Source organism: Halictus rubicundus, chromosome 10, assembly GCF_050948215.1.
Source record: "Halictus rubicundus isolate RS-2024b chromosome 10, iyHalRubi1_principal, whole genome shotgun sequence".
Classification (NCBI taxonomy): Eukaryota; Metazoa; Arthropoda; class Insecta; order Hymenoptera; family Halictidae; genus Halictus; species Halictus rubicundus.
This window is the reverse complement of record NC_135158.1, coordinates 16,427,123-16,447,647: the sequence shown is the minus strand read 5'-3', so window position 1 is coordinate 16,447,647 and position 20,525 is coordinate 16,427,123. Positions and strand designations below refer to the sequence as shown.

General features: G+C 45.6%; 3 protein-coding genes across 9 annotated transcripts; 2 read left to right on the top strand and 1 right to left on the bottom strand.

The window, feature by feature from the left end:
* The first annotated feature begins 338 nt into the window (after window positions 1-338).
* Slik (Sterile20-like kinase) lies at window positions 339-12,311 on the top strand. Of its 5 annotated transcripts, none has more exons than XM_076795310.1 (14): window positions 339-1,099; window positions 2,129-2,750; window positions 2,838-3,002; window positions 3,074-3,272; window positions 3,350-3,480; window positions 3,559-3,882; window positions 4,091-4,137; window positions 4,576-4,630; window positions 4,992-5,076; window positions 5,174-5,334; window positions 5,419-5,903; window positions 6,019-6,557; window positions 6,745-8,978; window positions 11,275-12,311. In XM_076795310.1, exons 2-14 carry the CDS (start codon window positions 2,592-2,594, stop codon window positions 11,428-11,430), a joined length of 4,740 nt encoding a protein of 1,579 aa, XP_076651425.1. In that variant the 5' UTR covers window positions 339-1,099; window positions 2,129-2,591; the 3' UTR covers window positions 11,431-12,311. The 5 variants fall into 5 exon arrangements, with proteins under 5 accessions (XP_076651425.1, XP_076651423.1, XP_076651424.1 ...); XM_076795308.1 differs by lacking the exon at window positions 11,275-12,311 and adding an exon at window positions 9,309-9,678; XM_076795309.1 differs by lacking the exons at window positions 4,091-4,137; window positions 4,576-4,630; window positions 11,275-12,311 and adding an exon at window positions 9,309-9,678.
* Window positions 11,645-18,132, top strand: LOC143358297 (uncharacterized). 3 transcript variants are annotated; one of them, XM_076795333.1, is made up of 7 exons: window positions 11,645-11,782; window positions 15,882-16,112; window positions 16,202-16,343; window positions 16,708-16,844; window positions 16,951-17,154; window positions 17,414-17,699; window positions 17,788-18,132. In XM_076795333.1, exons 2-7 carry the CDS (start codon window positions 15,901-15,903, stop codon window positions 18,085-18,087), a joined length of 1,281 nt encoding a protein of 426 aa, XP_076651448.1. In that variant the 5' UTR covers window positions 11,645-11,782; window positions 15,882-15,900; the 3' UTR covers window positions 18,088-18,132. The 3 variants fall into 3 exon arrangements, with proteins under 3 accessions (XP_076651448.1, XP_076651447.1, XP_076651449.1); XM_076795332.1 differs by lacking the exon at window positions 11,645-11,782 and adding an exon at window positions 12,645-15,548; XM_076795334.1 differs by lacking the exon at window positions 11,645-11,782 and adding an exon at window positions 12,645-15,552.
* LOC143358300 (trypsin 5G1) lies at window positions 18,123-20,420 on the bottom strand. Its single transcript, XM_076795339.1, has 6 exons — window positions 20,319-20,420; window positions 20,130-20,212; window positions 19,101-19,189; window positions 18,690-18,948; window positions 18,451-18,603; window positions 18,123-18,344 (listed from the first exon to the last, which is right to left on the bottom strand). Exons 1-6 carry the CDS (start codon window positions 20,395-20,397, stop codon window positions 18,198-18,200), a joined length of 810 nt encoding a protein of 269 aa, XP_076651454.1. The 5' UTR covers window positions 20,398-20,420; the 3' UTR covers window positions 18,123-18,197.
* Window positions 20,421-20,525: the final 105 nt, after the last annotated feature.

Below are 20,525 nucleotides of genomic sequence, written 5' to 3'. Positions count from 1 at the left end.
TCGCATTGTCACTGGTTTGAAAGCTAGTGATCTATGTTTATTATATTGGTTGCACTGACCGAGGAAAGTTAAATTACTATTTCAAGTTTGCAATTTTATTCTTTGAATAATTACAAAGTACATGTGTCTTTCAAAATTCCATTACTTCCCAAAGCGAAATGTTTCTTCTAAATAGTTTCGCGCGTTTTTCAATTTGCGTCTAGCATAGTTTAGTTGTTCGGCCAACGCGAAAAGTAATCGTACGTACGTATCGCGCGTATCCAACGTATATTTCGTTATTTACACTGTGTTACCGCTACGCAAAAATATATATATATATATACATATACTATATAAATCCGAGGAGCTTCTACCGTGTTGGAAAACGTAGTTTCGTTTTACGGCAACACTTAATACGATTATACGATTGAAAGGTTTCCGCAAAGGTAACAGCATGTCGTAAAATCAATTCCGTAACGTAACTTAATAATAAATACTCGATTTTCTGGTGTGCTCGACGGAGAGCGTAAAGTCGTGTTCTGCCGATGTGTACAACAATGAACTATGGCAAAGGAAAATTGAAACGACGGCGTTGCTTTGAAATGTTCGAAGAATATTTTTGCGAGTGTGAACTTGTAGGTACGATTCGATAGAATGGTTTTTTCAACGAGGATACAGTTGAATTGTGAACGTCGATCGATGGTCGTCGAGAATCGTGTCGCCGTCGACCTACGTACTCCGCGGAATATATCGAGGGAGGCGATTTTTTCGAAAAAATGCATTTAAAATGCATTTGTGCGTTTCTAAGCTGGGGAGCCTCTTGCAGAACACAGGCACACTTGCCGATTGGTTACGTCACTTCCAGGCGTGGTACAGTGCAATGTGTTATGTGCGTGTGCTACTGAAAATGGCCGTGTACGTACGGGTCCGTCTAGTTTACTGATTTCAACATACTTTTTTCGCGTTTCCTCGACTATTTTTGGGTGATGAACAGTGGAATTTGTTCGACTACACATAGTTCGCGAGATCGTGCGAGGCAAAGTTCCCAGTGCATCGTCAATGGTTAGAAACCGAGACAAAGTGTGCCCGTTTCGTCAACGGTGGATCATTAAAAGAGAAGGTGAGCAGAGGATGTGTCCACAGAGATTTTTTTTCGAGGATCGTATTTTTCATCGGATAGTTGTACACGATGCTCGTGTCGGTAATGATTAGCAAGGTAGTCGTCCGGTTGTTTCGTGTCATCGAAACTGAGATATCCTTTTGCGATCTATCACATCTTGCTCGTCGAGAGAATCACGTATCGTATCGGCTTTGGCAGATTACGAACTGTATAGATCACTTTCTGGAAATCTCGTCGACGCGTTTCAAACACGTTCGTGCGTTGTCTCGCGTGTACAGTTCGGTCAAGATTTCTGTCAATTGGCCTCGTCGCGCGACGGATTTTCTCGTCGATACATCTCCGATTCATGGAAGATGGGGAAAGTGTATTTACAAAACGATGGCGGACAAATACGGCCGAGATTACTTGTCAAAATTGTGTCAATCTCGTGACCGTCGAGTTTCGACATTTTTCAGAGAAATCTCTGCTTCTACTATGTATCTCAGTAAGCCCTCGTGAATTTTTCAGTGTTCCTACGTTCTCACCGAATTCTGCACATATTTCCGTTTGATATTTACGAAACGATTCAACTTTACCGGATTGCACATTTTTCCGAAATAAATCCTCACTATTAATCGTAACTGTGAGACAAATCTACATATGTACATCACATAGCCGAATATGTTTTTATATACAACAAGATATTCTAATCAATATATTTTCATTGTTATTATAATTATAATTTTCTCTACGATACAAAACAAGGTCTTTGCCCAACATTATTTTTCGTTAGAAAAGATTTCTAGTAGAATTCATTCTGTAGTGTATTTCAGATAAAATCATGCCACAGTGTATAAAACTAGAGGCCTCTTTAGTTGGAATGTTGTTCTGTTAGCTATGTCCCAGTTTTCTCTATCAATGGAATTTCTATAGTAATACAGACCCTATTCTGAAAGAAAGCAGCTAAATACTTAGCTTCTCTCTATCGGTAAAATGCCATCTTATCTAAAAGATAATAATTTTTTACTAATCCTCTTTTGTATATTGCAGCCTTGTGCCTGTGTTCAAGCAAAAATAACGGATAATTAATAATGGGTTTGATTGTTGCTGCACGCATTGCTATGGAACATATCGATGGATCTATTGTTTACTGAACATCGATTTGAAGTTATCAAGATGCGGGAGAGATTCGATATAATCCCCTGGTATCGAATGGGGATTTGAATTATATCTTTTACTTCAAATATTTTCTATCGAGATAGAAAATAAATCGATACGATAAAAAGTATGAAAGGCTGTATTTAAGGAGAGAAAAAAAAAAGGGAGATGATTTCACGGATCTTGTAACTGTTACGTGTTACAATGAATTATTCAAGCACTAAATAAGTTTATGTTTAAGCGCAGAATTAAAGTAGATATTTCTTGTTAGCGGTAATACTAATCAATTTTATAACATAATGTAATAGAAATACAGTTTTTATATGCGTGAATGTATTGAAAGAATATCGCAAAAATGTCATTCTTATCGAATTTGAAGAAAGCATTCCACTTTGGTGGCAATGACGCGAAGAAAAAGAAGTTGTACAACAATATTAAAATGGATTGTAACCCGGAAGAATTCTGGGAAATGGTGGGTGAACTTGGGGATGGAGCATTTGGAAAAGTGTATAAGGTAAAACATGAAATCTTTTAATTATACGTGTAACATCTTATATGTATATTTGTAGTGTTTACCAAACGTATTTTCTATATTTTTTAGGCACAGCATAAACAAACGCAACAGCTTGCTGCTGCAAAAATGTGTGCCCTCGAAGGAGAAGACGATCTTAGCGATTTCATGATCGAAATAGACATATTATCGGAATGTAAACATCCGAATGTTGTTGAGTTACACGAAGCATATTTTATAGAGGGAAAACTATGGGTATGTTTTACTATTGCACAACATTTACAAGATTATTCGAGCTTTATCCGATAACGTCTACGAATCTGCAGATGCTGATAGAATATTGCGATGGTGGTGCTGTCGATTCCATAATGGTGGAATTACAGAAAGCTTTAACAGAACTGCAAATAGCCTACATATGTCAACACATGACTAAAGGACTTGCATTTTTACACAAATCTAAAGTAATTCACAGGGATCTAAAGGCGGGAAATGTTTTGTTAACAATGGCTGGAGGAGTGAAAATTGGTAGATTTTACATTTACGATTCTTTATGATTCATCTAAAAGTCGAGCGAATGAGCTAACGATCCTCTAATTTCACAGCCGATTTTGGAGTATCTGCGAAAAATAAGCATACGTTACAGAAACACGATACATTTATTGGTACACCATATTGGATGGCACCGGAAGTAGTATTATGCGAAACGTTTCGGGATAATCCTTATGATTTCAAAGTAAGCTATAACACACTTTATAAATCTGATACGTTAACGATCCAATAACGCGTATAATCGAAAATGGTTCGAACGTAGGTAGATATATGGTCGCTCGGGATTACCCTAATCGAATTTGCACAAATCGAGCCACCAAACCACGAGATGTCACCGATGCGAGTACTCCTCAAAATACAAAAGAGTGACCCACCGAAACTCGAGCAACCTGGAAAGTGGAGTAAAGATTTTAATGATTTTATCGCGAAGGCTCTCATAAAGGATCCAACGTCGAGACCTACAGCCGACGAATTGTTGAAGCATTCGTTTATAAATCGGAATTTGGATTCGAAACCGATCAGGGACTTGCTCTTGGAGTACAAAGCCGATGTCGTCGAAGAGGAATTGGTCGACGAGGAAGCAGAGGTACGATTCCTTGCTCGACTGATTTTGACAATCGATTCTTGTAATTTCACACAGTTTTTGATTCCGAAGAAATTCTATAAAAAAAAAATTAAAAAAAAAAAAAGAAAATACAATAAGATACACTAGCATTTTATAAGCAGAATTCATATACACATGTATATATTATGTATGTATGTATATACGTTGTTACACGCTTTCGTCTTGATAGAAGGCAAAAATGGCGAAAAAACACAGAGAACTATATCAGCGGATCGGTAAGCTGCTTTTGAATGAAACTTAGACAATTGCAACAAACAAACGTATTAGTTGTTTCTACATAAGTAATTAGAAATTAGTAATCTCGAGGAAAAATTGTAATTTATATTTTTTGATAAAGTATTCGGTTATACTATTCACATTCGTGCATGATAGTTGTAAATAAAATGCTGAGAAAATTCGTGCATGCGATACTCGATGTTTAATTACGTTTTACTCTTACTTTGCCAATTCTGATACAGTATATATATATATATATATATCAGAGTAATTTTTATTTGAAAGGAATGAACGTTTTCTTCTTTTTTTTTTCTTTAACATTCCGCACATCGTTACATAGGATCGAGATTTCAAAGATAAAATATTAAAAATATCTCGTCCCGATATGTACTCTAATGAAACCCTAATAATTATGTTGTTGTAATTTGGATAATTTGGCTGTGCATGCGGCTCTCCTGGGCCTCGCCAGCCCCATCACCCCTGCGTTTGTCAGGTCAGTAGCTTATGCAATAAGTGCTGTTTAATTTGATTTCCATACGTGTACTGTGTTTATACTTGTATTATCATAATCGTCTGCTATTCTGTTTTATTTTCAGACTGCAATGCATAAGCTATTTTCAATGTACCATATTCACGTTTATACACATATATTGAGTAGAATTTTTCTGTTCATCTTATTGACTCGACGACGAACGCGCGAGAATAATCATTCTGTTATTGCGTTACGTTTCTTGCCAACATCGTTTTCAGGATAGAAACTATATTTTCCGTCGATATAGTCATTGTAAATACGTAACGATAAGAACCACGTGCTTCTTCGTAAGATTAAAATCGATCGTGAACGAATATTACAGGAGCAACGCACATCTCAGCTACCTCTGGAGGTGGATCAACTCGGAGATGACTCTGCATCTATGCGCAGTGACGCTGATGTCAAGAGTAAGTTGTCGTCTTGTAATAAACGCAATAGGCTAGTAGTTAGGACAGGTAGACGGAAAAAGAAAAAATGATTAATTAAAAATTGCCGACTGTTTAGTTTCTGAAAAAGAAAATCTTGCCGCATCACCCGTATCTGCGAAAAAAGAAGAGAGCCACAAACGAGAGATCAACAGAGATGGTGAAAAGGAGGACAGAAACAAGAAATTACGGAAAGCGGAATCTAAAGAGAACATACCTGTATCCGTTGAGAAGAAACAAGTACGTATTTTATTGTGCATCAATTGCTGGTTTAATTCGTAAAATTTGAACATCATTGGTAACGCTTGTGTATATTTTATCCAGGCACCTAAACCACCTAGTACAAGCGAAGCAAACGAACGTAGAGTATCTCGGGAGAAAGGTCCTGCTCCTCCTCCGCCTCCTATGCGGCAGGATAGTAAAAACGAGGAGAAGGAGAGTAATTTGAAGAACACCGACAAGCTGAACGCCGTCGAGATGGTGGACCAATGCAAGAGTACCGAGGACAGCAAGAGAGAAAAACCCTCGTTATCGGAGAGTCAAGGCACGGCGGAGAGGGAAGAAACAACCGTGGATACGTTCAACGAGAAGCAAACCGTCAGAGATAGTTTAGAGAAATTAACAGCTGGCAACGAGAAGGAGAAGGACACGAGACAGAAATCGGTATTACAGAATAAAGTGAGCCAGCCATCGAGAATGGAATTAACTTCGGAGGAGAAGAGGAAATCGGCCCCGATTCGACCAGAGTCGACAGAGGATTGGTCGAAGCCAGCGTTCAACAAACAATCGTCTCTAGAAGAGAGAAGCAGGTGCTGCGTAGTTTTATAATATTATTATACGTAGTTTCATAGAGTATAATACTGTATCGATTTTCTCGCGTTAGATTATATATTTTCGGTACTGACTCTTTTCGATTGTTTTCAGAGCCGAGAAGAAACCCATCGACGCGCAAACGAAACGACAATCCTCAACGGAAGACAATCGGAAGAGCTTGCAGGAGAAACGAAAGTCTGTCGAGGAGAAGTTAAACGCGGTTCTAGAGAAACGATTCTCGATGGATTCCGAAATGCGGTCGAACGTTCCGTCGTTGGAGACGTTGACGCGCCGAGAAACCGCCGGTCCGAACGCGATCTTGTCCGAGAAGAACATCATGAAGGCTTGCTCCACGGAAGACATCAAGACGGATTATGGTATAGGCAAGGTAGAGTCGGTCGTTAAAAGTCGTAGCGAAGGATCGTCCAGATACGATTCGTTGGAGAACTTCTCGGACGAGTTCGATGGGAAACGAGAGAAGAAGAAATGGTTGAACAAGGAACAGACGCGCGAGAGTGTCGCGAACGATGGATCCACCGGCGAGAAGAGAGGTTCTTCGATAAACGTGTCGGTGATCACGTCGACGCCTATTAGGAGTAGAAGCGCGTCGTCGAGAAGAGGCAGCGGGGATAATGTGGTTGTCATTACCGGTAAGAGATGGCGCAATCTATTTTATTTTATTTCTAGATCTATTGTAGAGTATGGGCCTTGGCGCAGAGTCCTATTTTTCCTATCGATGACTTCCGGTCGTACCGGTGGCATATCAAGATACGCATTCTACCTACATATGTACTCGTTCGATTCGATTAGATTTAGCGCATCTGAACAATTTTGCAGGAAAAACCGACCAAGAAACACGTCCAAACACATCAACCGTCCGGATCACAGCCGACAGTCCAGACTTATCGAATAGTCTAGCGAGCAACATAAGCCAGGTAACAGTGGTGACCACTCATCCTCCGGTACTGGTCGACGCCGTGTCGCCGACGCCTCTTCCTTGCCGGCCGTCTCCGACCTCGGAGGTGGTGATCGTCGCGAACGAATTGAACAAGACGCAGGTCAACGAAAGTTCGACCGACGACGACGGATTCCCGAGCCTGGACAGTCTGGAGTACACGCCGCAGGAGCAGCCGATCGTTCTGACGGACGCTTCGAAGCGGGTGGGCAAGAAGTTGGACGAGTCCGAGGTGTTGATCGTGAGCCCGATCGTGGACGAGTTGCAGGACACTAGTCACGTCTCCGTGGTGACGGTCGGCGACGACAAGGAGCAGGTGAAAGACTCCTCGCAAACGGGGATGCTGAAGAAACGGGGTGCGGCGCGAACCTGTTCCTCGCAGAGCGACGCGCAGAGTCTACTGGAGAGGTCGAGCACGAAGAGCGACAGCGGGGACGAGATCACGAAGATGATGGTCGCTGGAACGATCGTCGAGCCCGTGGATATCGACGACACGGACAGAAACTCGAAGAAGGTGAACGGCCTGATCAAGAACGACAAGTCGGCCGCGGGTGGTCGTATCGACGAGAAGGTTCTGAAAACGATCCGACAGAAGGACGCGGGAAAACTGTACAGAGAGAAGAGGATATCCCCGGACAGCTTCGAGGGATCCAGATCGCAGAGCGAGTCCGGTTCGACGAGATCGCACACGCCGAGCAAGAGCATCGATCGCTCGGACGCCGAGTCGATCTCGACCACGATCAGCCAGGACAGCCGAGAGTCGAACAAGGAGAATCACATCGGACAGGGACAGACGCCGGAAACGGAAGAGGAAGTAGTGCTGCGGCGGAAGCCCGATTACGCTCGCGATATACAGCGGCCGACCAGAACCAAGGAGGACATACAGATGATGAATCTGAAGAAAAAGACGAGGAAGCGAACAAGGAAGTTCGAGATAGACGGTGTCGTGGTTACGACGACCACCTCCAAGGTGATCTACGGCGACGACGAGAACGGGAAGGTCTACGACGATCAGATATTCAGGAAACAGGAGCTCAGGGAGCTGAAGATGCTGCAGAAAATGGAGCAGAAGCAGTTCCAGGATTTGTCGCAGAAGGCGCAGTTCAACAAGGATCAACAGGAGAAGCGTTTCGAGCAGGAACGCCAGCTGCTCGAGCGAAACGCCGAGACCGATCTCGAGACTCTCGGACGGCAACAGAGGCAGCAGATCGAGCGTGCCGAGGCGCAGCAGGAGGCAGATCTCAGGCTCGCCTCGAAGAAGATCCGCAGCGAGCAGGAGAGGGAGTTGAAGCAGTTCCGAGATGGTCTGAAGCAGGAGCTGAGGCTGCTGAAGCAAGAGGTGGATCTGATGCCGAAGGACAAGCGGAAGAGCGCGTTCAAGATCCGAAAGGAGAAGCTCGAGGCCGAGCACGAGGAGAGGGAGAAACACTTTTTGGACAAGTTGAACGAGAGTCACGAGCTCTCTCTGAGGAGGCTGTCCGACAGCCACCGGGAGAAGATCGCGCTGATGGAGAGACAGTTTTTGCAGCAGAAGCAACAGCTGATGAGGGCTCGGGAGGCGGCGATCTGGGAACAAGAGGAGCGACACATCCACGAGAAGCAGCAGCTGTTGAAGAAACAGCTGAAGGACATCTTCTTCCTGCAGAGGCATCAGATGCTGATCCGTCACGAGAAGGAGCTCGAGCAGATGAAGCGGATGAACCAAAGGAAGGAGGAGGAGCTGGTCAAGCGACAGACGGTCGAGCGCAGAAACCTACCGAAACGGATCCGCAACGAGATGAAGGCGCGCGAGATGATGTTCCGGGAGTCGATGAGGATCTCGATATCGGCGGTGATCGCGCCTGACCCGGACGCCGAGCGGGAGAAGCTGAAGAAGTTCCAGGAGAACGAGAAGAAGAGGTACCGGGCAGAGCAACAACGGTTCGAGCTGAAACACTCGAGGCAACTCGAGGAGGTCAGAGCGCAGAGCGACGCCACCATCAAGGAATTGGAGCAACTTCAGAACGAGAAGAGGAAAATGCTGATGGAGCACGAAACCTTGAAGCTGAAGGAGCTGGAGGAAGCGTACGGTAAAGAACTACGCGAGTGGAAGGCGCAGTTGAAGCCTCGCAAACAGGTAAACGAGACGATTACCTTCTTCCACGAACGATACACAATCTTTCGCACGGTTTTGCTTTCTATCCCCCCTTTTATTTCTTTTCTCTCTTGGTTTTTTTTTTCCACTGCGCGTATTTCATTGCCGTTACACTCTCTTTTACCGTAGAGACTAGATTTTTGACGCGCTATAGTATTTTCTGGCAATTGCAAACGTCCGCGACCAGACGGATAGAGACGGAACGCTACGATCGATCGTTGGTTAAATTGTAGAGGTACCGCAGAACCTGCAGAACCTGCAGAACCTGCAGAACCGGCCATACTGAAATAAGTGTTAATGTACTTGTTATAGAAGTTAGAGGCTGAGCTGTCGGCTGAAAAGGACGCGTTGGAAGCTCGCTACCGAGACTATTTCCCTTCGGGTCTTAGTGGTCTCTCTGTTCCACCTTTAGACTATTCTAACATCTTTCATTTCGAAGGCTGGAGGAAGTCGCCGCGTTTGCCCCGCTCCACCCCCGCATCCCCATCCCCCTTCACGATTCCAAGGGTGTCGCTGAGAGTCAGCAGTTCGGACACCGGCTCCGTAAATGGCATGCTTTCGCGAAGTCATTCGAAACCTGACCTGGTACCGTCTTCCTCGCCTCGTAGATAGTGCTCTTCCTGCTCCTGTACCGGTCGGTTCCTGTCCCTTTTCTCCCGCTGGAGAAGTTTCCAAGTAAAATCGTCGTTACATCCGTTTCTTTCTCTCGGGACGATTGATTCGAGTTCCGTCGCGGTCCAACTGTAATCTTTCAATTTCAATCAGCCCTCGAGATTTCGGTTCGTAAGAACCTTTACAGAAAGGAACTTTGAAATTCTGGTTTCAACTCGTTCTCGTTCGCGAAGCTTTTACTTTGAAACTTCTCCGTTTGTATCGTTCTATGTCTTAAGTATTAGCATTAGAGGATAACATGTTTGCTTTACTCACCGTTGCTTCGTTATATGCATTTAATGCGCATTACTATTATACACGCATACGTATACGCATATATATGTATATGTATATGTATATGTATATGTGAGCATGTATACATATACGTACAGACACAACACGAAAATACATTGTTAATATATTTTTGATAACCAAACGTAGTCGAAGAAGGAAAATGTCGAAGAGATATATAAATGTTTTGGGGGTTTGCACGGAGGTTGAATAACATGTGCAGTCAGTAATGGTATTATAGACGGTTCATTAATTTATAACATTGTATATTTGGCCGTTCGTTGAGAATCCGCCGTTTAGCGTCGAGAGACGCTAGGCGAGCGGCGTGGTTGTTCACATTGATTAACTTGTCGTTGAAATTGTTTGTCGCTGTTTCGTGTACTTTACCTCGTGTAGCTCCGGTGTACCTCGTGTACTTGTCGCAGATTATCTGTACAGTTTTGCCAGCCTTGTTACGCAATTCCCATGGATACTCATTTGTCGATTGTGATACTCATTCTCGGTAACAGTGTTGAGAGGTCCGGGTGCGACTACACGGTAACACAACGGGGTGAGCCGGTGGTGAAACTTGTGGTAATTGCTCTGTGTTGTATACTTATCGGGGGGAAAAAAAGCGTAGTGATTTGTCCGCGGGGTTGAACGCTTACACGTCCAGGGTTTCTCGTATGCATAAGTGTTCTCCAATATGTGTACGTTCGATCACGTCGCAACCACCCCTTGCGTTACATGCTCCTGATAAGAACCTAACCGACGACGAAACGTCGATGAAAAGTAGTCGGGAAAAAAGAGATTCCACGAGTGGATATCAGAGAACGGTCTACCTAGGTAAAGAGAACAAGGTCAGTTGAATAAAAGATCCGTTGATGCCATTACGCTATATAGATATGTCTCGAGTGTCGAGTACACAGGGTGGAAGAAAAATAATGATCGTCGCTTCTACGGGTGAATTCGCGTCTCTGAAAATAATTGAATAGCAAAGAAAATTGTCGGTGGAAAACTTTTCTGTTGCGTCGTCGCGTTCTACTCGACGAGGAAAGAACAACTTTGAAGTTTCTCTTTTCGTCGGTGCGAAAGAAAGACTCGAGCAACGATCGTTTCTGTCGCGAAATTACTTCAAAGAATACCTCATCGATCCGAAGGCGTAGATTTACCCCGCGACACGGTGGCCATTATATTTTTTACAGCCTGTAAACGAAGTTATGAAATTTGCTAATTCCATTCGATTCCATTTTGGTGGAGATATCGGTCCGTGAGACGAAAGCGGAGAGCCGCGCGCGGTTGTTCGCGAGCGAGGATGCTAGCTCGGTTTCTAAACGGTGCCGATTTCACGTTACAGAGATTGGAAGAGCAGTTCGCTCTACAGCTGGAGGAACAGGAAGCGATTTACGGGCCAAGCGCGATACCGTTGTGCTTGCCGGCGGATCTTCCGGATTTGACGCATCACACGGCCGGCTCGACGCGCAGCTCGCTCTCCTCGGTGAGCGAGGGCTAACGAGCACGTCGCCGATACACCAACACCGTTCAACCAACACACAATTCGGATCTTCCAAAAATCTCGAAAACTTTCTCGTAGGGAGCACGGTGCCTCTTTCGAAGTTGGCGTCGCCAGACCAAGCATTCTCGACGGTCCATTCTCCCCTCGAGTTCACCAATGGCACGAGCTTCCATCGTCGGATGTCGGAGAACAAAGAAAAAAAGAAAAGGAAAAGGAATTCTACCGCAACGATCACGATCGTCAGACACACGTATCACCGCATCGGATCACAGAAAACGCCGACCGGTCGGACTAAGTTTGTACTACCTTGAACAGGTGGTCCCGCGAGTTGTTATATTTTGTAGAAAAGGTTTGCACGTTTTATGCGCGTCGATCTACTCGTTGGTTAAAATTGGTCGATCAAAACGTCGTCTTTTCTTCCGATTTTGCCGAATATTAACGAACGAACGAACGAACGTTCGTAAAATGATGAGAACGTTAGTCTACCACGATACGTCGATGAAAATGTTGTTGGTTCGAATAGGCATTCTGCTGTCCGATTCGATGCGAGGAAAAGACGCGCGGTATACGTCCAGTGTCTAGTGTGTTCGAAAGATGCCTAGCCAATTTTCTACGTAGGTGAAAACGCACCCGGAGATAATATATTTTCGCTGGTTCGAACCGCGACTCCTGACACGGTCGGAGCGCCGTTCGAGCGCAACGCTGATCCAGGGAATTTCGGATCGGTTTCGAATCCGTGTAGTTCTAGAGCCCGTGCACGACTTATTTCGAGAGTGAAACTGTCGAATTTTCGTCGACATATTGTTCACCGTTCGAGCTACACGAATATCTATTTTTTAGCGAATAATAATAAACACGTTTAAACACTACGAATCAAAGGTTTACGCCAAATATGTACACAAATGTATGGTTGCTTGTTGCGCGGCTGCGTGGCTCGACGACGTTACAGAGACAAAGAGAGACGAAGAGAAAGAGAGAGAGAGAGAGAGAGAGAGAGAGAGAGAGAGAGAGAGAGAGAGAGAGGGGGGAGAGATATGTAGTCTCTTTTTTCGATGCACGTTCGAAACGAGCATGTGCGACTAACGCGGCCCCCGTAGATGCAGAGGTATATTTGTATAAAATATTTCTTTTCTTTTCGTTTCTTTATCGTATATTCTCTTATCTTTTCTCTCGTCGTTTGTACATTGTCACTTGTTTTCTCGAATAGGTTTTCTTCGTTTCTCGCGTTGATCCGTTTGAGAGAGAGAGAGAGAGAGAGAGAGAGAAATTGTGTGCATGTATTGTCTCTCAGCAAGGAGTTTTTGTACATACTTACATATATAGAGAATCGGGACGAATCGTTCAATGTATTTTGAATATTATCTAGAGCGAATGATTTTTATGACGATCATCATCGCCCTTAAGAACAGTTCGCTTTCCTGGTTACTCGCAAAACGCAGCTTCCTGTCGTTGACGGGAAGACGGAGATCGTTTCTCGAAGAAATTGGTACCCGTTTGCGTTTCGGAGAAACCCCATAGACCACTCGACGGTGGTACTCCACTTTCGTGTTGAACGTTTTCTTCGAGTTAATGTAGAATACGAGTATGGGGGGTCAAGAGTCGAACGAGCTTGCGAGAACGAGAAAGAGGGAAGTAGAGAGCGAGAGAGAGAGAGAGAGAGAAAGGATATTTGCCAAAGCATATACATATACGCACGTATATGTACGCACGCGAGTATATTCGTGCAGTACGAGGATTATCGAGAATGGTAACGATCGGGTTTTTCGATTACAATTCAAAGTTGAGAGATTTCAGATTTTTATACTAGTTACCGGGAGAGAAAGGGAGTGTGTGAGAGCGCGCGAGTAGATTTTTTCAGAGAGGCAAGATATCGAGTCGCGGTAACGAGGATTCGCACTTGTTCGAACTTGTATGGAATTTTCGTGCGTAGATTTAACGAATCGTAATTTATAAGTGTTGATCGCCGAGTGCTGCGAGCGACGCGAACGAAATGGACGAGATAAAAGGAAGGTCCGTGAAATTTCGGTGACAGCCTTATTCGCGGAGTTTAGGGAATCGGTCGGGCTTGTTCGCGCACGACCCCAAGTATTTATACACTTAACGGCAATTAGAGAGCGAAGCAATGCAATATACAATATAACCGAAAGAAGGTAAACGCGTCGACGGATCGGCGCGTCGAACCAACCGAACGTGTCGATTCGTTCGATTTAGTCAACGTTAGGGGATATACTTCTTTCCTTTCGTCTCTTTGCTATGCCGAGTATTCTCCTTCTTTTTTATTTTGAACATTTTTCAAATTATTGTACGTACAGTATTTAAGCATACGAGACGGTTTTGTTATCATTTTTTCTTTCTATCCTTCTGTCCGTCTTTCTGTCTTTCTTTCTTTCTTTTCTTTTTTGTTTTCTTTTTGTTAATACCTCTACACCCGTTGCACGAATTTTGTTTTAGGCGCGGTGCGTGTCCGTTCGCGTGCGCGCATACATATAAATAAATAAATACGGAGGATCAATAGACTGAGAACGAATGAACGAATAGAGAGAATCGGGAGATGAGATTATCGTTGATCTGTTCGTCGCGATTAAACGTTTACAGCTGATAACTGTTTCGTTGAGTTTTCATACAATAATTTGATGGTGTCGTCAACGAAGCGGCATTAGGGTCGGCCTCTCGAACGAATCGTTTAATCGGCGGCCGGAGGGACATCGGGGTCGGATTGTTTATAATATTTATTTCGATGTCGATGGGAAATATTTTCATTCCTCGCTTCTCTCTGGCAGGGAGTTTACGAGCAGAGCACCGTCTTTGTATTTGGATCGAGGGTTTCCTCGACGCTAACGTGTTCATATTAACGACCAAGAGTCGAACCGTCGAGGGACCATAAATTCTCGAACATACACGATCATCCGACGAACGAACGAACGAACGAACGAACGCCTGCATTTCCTCTCGCGAGGAAAACCGGCCGATCGAATCGAACCGAAGCGACTCGTCGAGGAGAAAACGAAGTAAAAGTTGCCGAGAATAACGGTTCGTCGGCCGTGTTAGGTGTCTACGCGTGTCCGAGCGAGCGTATTCTACAGAAATTCTTACCGCGTTGCGAGAGGAACGTTCTTTCGAACCGCAAATTATTGTTCGCGTTTCTCCGTTCCTCGAGCAACGTCCGGAAACGCGTCGTTTCCTCGACGTTCGGCGAAGAAGCTCGCTCGTATAGAAACGAGAGAATTTCGTAGCAAAACGGAAATGTCGTGTCTCTTTAAAACGAAGAAAAGAAGAAGAAGAAGAAGGAGACAATGAATGTTTTATGAAATTTGTTCGGCGAGGGATGCGTGTCTTTTCTCTTCCACGGGAACTAAATCAATTTACCGATCGAATTCGATCACCCACATATTCGCCGTCAACGTTCGCGTTTTTTATAGATTTGCTATAATGAATTGTTACATAGGGAAGAGAGAGAGAGAGAGAGAGAGAGAGAGAGAGAGAGAGAGAGAGAGAGAGAGAGAGAGAGAGAGAGAGAGAGAGAGAGAGAGAGAGAGAGAGGGGAGAGAAAGAGATAATTTTTTATACAGAATAACTCTGGTTTGAGTGGTATGACACGTCGACTGAGATCTATACTTAAAGATATATGTCGCTGTAACATAGACACTTTACAATTAATTGCTCAGTACTAGGTTATAACTGGATTCAACACGATCATTAATATAGTCCGTAAGACTAATGTTACGATTATTTACACGATAATGTTATTAAGAAATAACGCAATAAATATTTTACTTCTACACGTTGATCACGATGGTTTATTCGTGCGAAGCAAACGGGAACAAACACGTGTCGTTCGTTTATCGTCGGAAGCTTATCAAACTGCACAGTCACTCGGCAATAGGCTCGTGTAGAACATCGGTGGCAATTTTTCGGCGATAAGAACTGCGGTCTTCTTATTTTTTCCGTTCTCAATGTTTACCACCTTTCTCCGAGACTCTTGTACCCTTATATCTCTGATATAAAACCGAGGAACAAATCGTGGAATTAGAATAGTCCAGCAGAGATAATCGATCGCGCGTGGAAGTCGAACAGGGCGTTGCCCGCGTAGCCGTTTAATTTTGGAACGTCTAATTGTAAGTAAGTGGCAAAGTAATTGGCGAGAAACGCGCGAACGCTGTTTCGTGTATCCGCTTCGCGGAAAAAGATCGGCTGCGATCGAGGATGTGCGAGCTAGCCGGTCATTCGGTTATCCGCGTCTTAGCGTAAATATCGTTGCAGCCGAATCGTGGCTGGATCGCGCGATAAACGAAAAACGTTGACGGTTCCGAATTTTCGCGTGGTTCGTACCGCGGTGCTTGGTGATTTTTCGGGAACGCACCGAACTTTCGTTCGAACGATCGAATACGAAAACCGAGAGTGTTTTAGACCGATTCCAACGAATGCCGTATGATTTTTGGTTTGCATAGGTTACGTGGCGGAGCACAGATGGCCGAGCCAGCGGGGAAAAGAAAAGTGTGCGTGATAGGTGCCGGCGCTGCCGGTTTGTGCGCTGCCAGGCACATTGCGCGAGATTTCAATTTCGAGGTGAACGTTTACGAGCAAACGGGCTCTGTCGGCGGCACCTGGGTTTACACCGAGGGAACCGGCCTTGATCCGAACGGGTTGCCTATACACTCGAGCATGTACCGGAATCTGAGGTTCGCTTCGACAAATCGAACTCTTTCCCCTCCAGCTTTCTCGGCCCGTTCTCGTCGAAAATCTTTCAATTTTTCGCGATCTCCCGCAGAACCAACCTGCCCGCAAGAATCATGAACTTTCCCGATTATCCGACAATGAACGCGGTGGAGCCTTGTTGCGCGACGCATCAGGAAGTTCGAACTTACCTGGAGAATTACGCGAAGCATTTCAATCTGCTCGAACACATTCAGGTAAACGTTGCGCCGAAATTACCCCGATCTTCAGGAATTTTTCTTGCAGAGACTTTACGCGATATTTTTCTCAAGCTTTTAGGATACATTGCCACGGGTTTTTGTTGACAAAGTGGCAACAATTTCTTTCCTGAGAAATAAATTACTCGTCGTGAGTTATGCAAGTATAAAAACAGATAGCTTTTTCTCATAGGCTGTTTTATAACAAATAGAACAAGCAGCAGGCTTCGCACGCCTACGTTTTCGAAGTTTTGGACCGTTCTAATCGTATCTATCTCGGCGATTTAGCAACACGTTGGACGAGTTGCTCGGCGCGAATCCGAGACACTTCCGGTTAGGCTAACGCGCGGTTGTCACCTTGCAGTTCAACGCGCGAGTAAAATCCGTTCGGTTGGACGCCTCTTGGCCCAAAGGCGAAGAAAAGTGGACCGTCCGAGTCGAAAGGTTGAAAACCAGGCAGGAGGAGAAGATCGTTTACGACGCTGTCATGATCTGCAACGGGTGCGTTGTGACTCGCCACGGACTAAACACGGGTTAAGACACGGCTGAGACGGTCGCGTGATTCGCGATACGAGCCTTAACGACCATTTTTATTTCAACGATTCAGGCATTACTTCGATCCGTTGGTGCCGAGCGTGCCCGGCGTCGAAACCTTTTCAGGAACGACGATGCATAGTCACTCCTACAGAAGACCGGAAGATTTCGCCGGGAAGACGGTGTTCGTGTTAGGAGCATCCTCTTCGGGGATCGACATAGCGATCGAGCTGGCCGATCGCGCGTCTCGGGTGTATTTGAGCCACAACAACGCAAGGTATTCGCGATCGAGTTACTCTATCGTACCAATCGCGACAACTTGCTGGTTTGCGAATGAAATTGTCGTAACCATTGCCATTGAAAAATTGACGAGAAATTTGGGTGGGCAAGCGTGCGTTGATGTTGGAGCTACGATAGAAGCGGCGATACAAGCTGGTAAACAGTTCCATCCTGAAAGAATGGTCCGCTCGCGATTATCGCAGCTCCAACGCAGCGAACGCATCCCTGAAACGTTAACGCGGGTAATGTTCGCGCAGGTTGAAGAGCGCGTTTCCAGCGAACGTGTCGCAGGTGATGGGTCTGGACAGAATAGACGGGGAGCGGTTCCATTTGAAGGATCGGACGGCCGTCACCGCGGACGCGTTCATCTTCTGTACCGGCTACAAGTACACGTTTCCGTTCCTGGACGAAACCTCTGGGATTCGCGTGAACGATAATCACGTGACGCCGTTGTACAAGCACTTGATCAACATCGATCACCCGACGATGTGCATCGTCGGGGTGCCCACCATCGTCGTACCGTTCCCCATGTTCCACGCGCAAGTAATTATTACAGATCGCTCGCGATACATCTTCCGCGACGCCACTTCCGAGACGACGAAAGACTAAGAAACTGTCGTACGTTCCCCAGGTACGATACTTTCTGGCTTTGCTGAAGAACGCGGCCAGTCTGCCTCCGAGGTCCACGATGTTGGAGGACTCGAAGCCAAAGTCCGCGAAGAAGAGGCACGCGCACAGGCTGAAGGACGATCAGTGGGAATACAACGACTCGTTGGCGGACGCCGGTGGCTTCGATCGCCTACCACGCTACTACAAGCTAGTCTACGACAAATGGTCCGATCTCAGGCTGAAGAATCTTCTGCGGTACAAGTCGGCGAAACTCGTCATCTCCGAGGACGAGGAGTCCGCCGAGTTGGTTATTCGCGACTGATCCGAGCGAACGATCAACGACACGAATGAAAAGCCTTTCTGCAGAAGCGATTTTTATTTTGAAAGGGCAAATACAATGATAGGGTTGGCCGGCCGGACCTAGAGCTGCACCTAGAGCTTAGTTTTATCCTTGATCCATTCCAAGACGGTCGCGACGTCCGTGTAAACGCCCGGCGAATACGCTTCACCGCATTCGTCGCCCCACGAGGTGATACCGATCACGGTCGAATTTTTGATCAGCGGTCCGCCGGAGTCACCCTGCGGAAATAGTTCACCCCTTCGTTATTTTAGCTACCGGTCTAAAATAATAACCACGAGGCTGGGTCACGGTGGAGAATGCTCGACCGTATCTGCGCGCGTTTACCTTGCACGAATCTTTCCCTCCGTTCTTGAACCCATAACAGATCTGACGATCCGTGACGATATACCGACCGGTGTAATACGACCGGCAGGTTCCCCTGGGGACTCTCGGGACGAACACGTACTGCAGATCCTCGGACAGCACCGGGTCGTCGTCCTGTAAAACCATACGCGACTATCGGAGCTTTTGAAACGGCCGCGAGAAGACGGATAATAATCGGATAATCGGTTAACGAATCGTACGATGAAGTAACCCCAACCGCAGACCAACGCCACCGACGTGTCGAGCGGTCTGGACCGATCCGGTAGCATCGCCGGTTTTCTAACGTTGTTGTAGCGGAACGGCGGCGTCACCTTGATCACCGCGACGTCGTAGTCGTTATCGCCGTCGTCGTATTTCTCGTGGTAGACCATGTACGTCACGTTGTGAATGCTCCCACCGAAGTCGTATTTGCTCGATCCGCTCCGCACGCTGATCGCGATACGGGGATCGCCGACGAACCTGTAAAAGTTTTCGAGAGGGAAAGGACTCTGCCGGGTCCCGTTTAGGATCGGAGAGCCGTCCGTTGGTTCGCCCTTTCCACGCCGACAATCAGCGGTCGGTGAAACGATTGTCGGCGGGGCAGGCGATCGTCATCGTCATCGTTTACTCACGGTACGACGCAATGAGCCGCCGTCAATCCCCATTCCTCCCCGATGATGGTGGCACCGCACGCGTGATTGTCGTTCACCCTGTACGATAGCTGCGCATGTACAATCGGGTTCTGTCAGTTGATCGGTATTTAGCCTCGCGATTGCCTTCGTAATTCTGCTACTCGACAACGCGAAATTATTATAGTTGAGAACTGGTCGCGATAACGAAGTTCGCAAAGGAGAAAAAAAATCTTCGAGTCTATACCGATTTCTTGTCTCTCCGAGGCGCCACTAAAACACGACTATACTATAATTCGAAACAATTCCTACATTACTAAATTTTAATTGTCGACGAAATGAAAAAGGTCGTACGTAGACTGTGGATGTTTGTGCAAAATCAAAGTTGTTTGCGTCAAGTGCAAAAAACAGAAGTCAAACAAAAATTGTCGTCGTTCTTCGTTGATTTTAATAAGCCGAGACCGATACAAAGATACTCTTAAATTATTTTAATCTGTCCGCTGTTTTAGATTGCGTCTGCTCAGTTTTGTGAGCAGTCAATCATCTGTCCACAGACGTTTAACGAGTGATAACAAAGCTGGATGTACGGGTGTCGCACCAGCTCGCACAAGGGAATCGTTTCGATTGCGTAGGAACGTGAACGTAAAAGAATTACGTGATTTCGGTTAGCGAAGTTTATCACCCCCACCATATTCTCGTGAGGTTTAGCTGAGATGTAACTTTTTTTCAATCGAAAAAAGATTTTGTGATATCGAATACATAACAAAAAAAGAAAAACAAAAAATACAAAACAAGCATTCAAAATTATCCGAATGAAAAACCACAGAAATTTTATAGCGACGGCACGATGTGCTTGGCAAAAACCGCGAACTTATGGAACGATCTAATAGTTAAACCGTGAAAGCTGCGGTTGAAAGCGTCAAGGTACGGCCGCGTAACACATCGAATCGAGCGAGACTGCCAGCGTGTCTCGCGCACGATCGAAAATTGTCCCCGGTAGGATCGAGAGGAAACGAAATAACGGTTACTTGCCATGAACGGGACCTCCGAGATGTCGATCGATGCTCCGCCGACGATTCGGTCCGGGGAGGTACGATGCGATTCGTGGGCGTACGCTAATTGCAAGAATGGTCGAAATCGACCAAGGGTAAGACACTGTGACACGGTTTTACGATTGGCCACAGGCCTGCCACGTGGCTCGCAAGAACGGAGGATACTTACATCCGAGAAACAGAAGAAGCACCTCGGCGAGCCGGCCTATGGTCGCGCTTAGAATTCTTCCTTTCGAACGTCCTCGCATTCTCGGTGATCCGCGCGTGTCTCCTAAAAGACAGCCGAAACTGAAACGATCGCAACGTGTACGCGCGAGACTCCCGTACCAGGTGTGTAATCGTATTCGTACCGTTATCGCGGTGTTACGTCGATGCA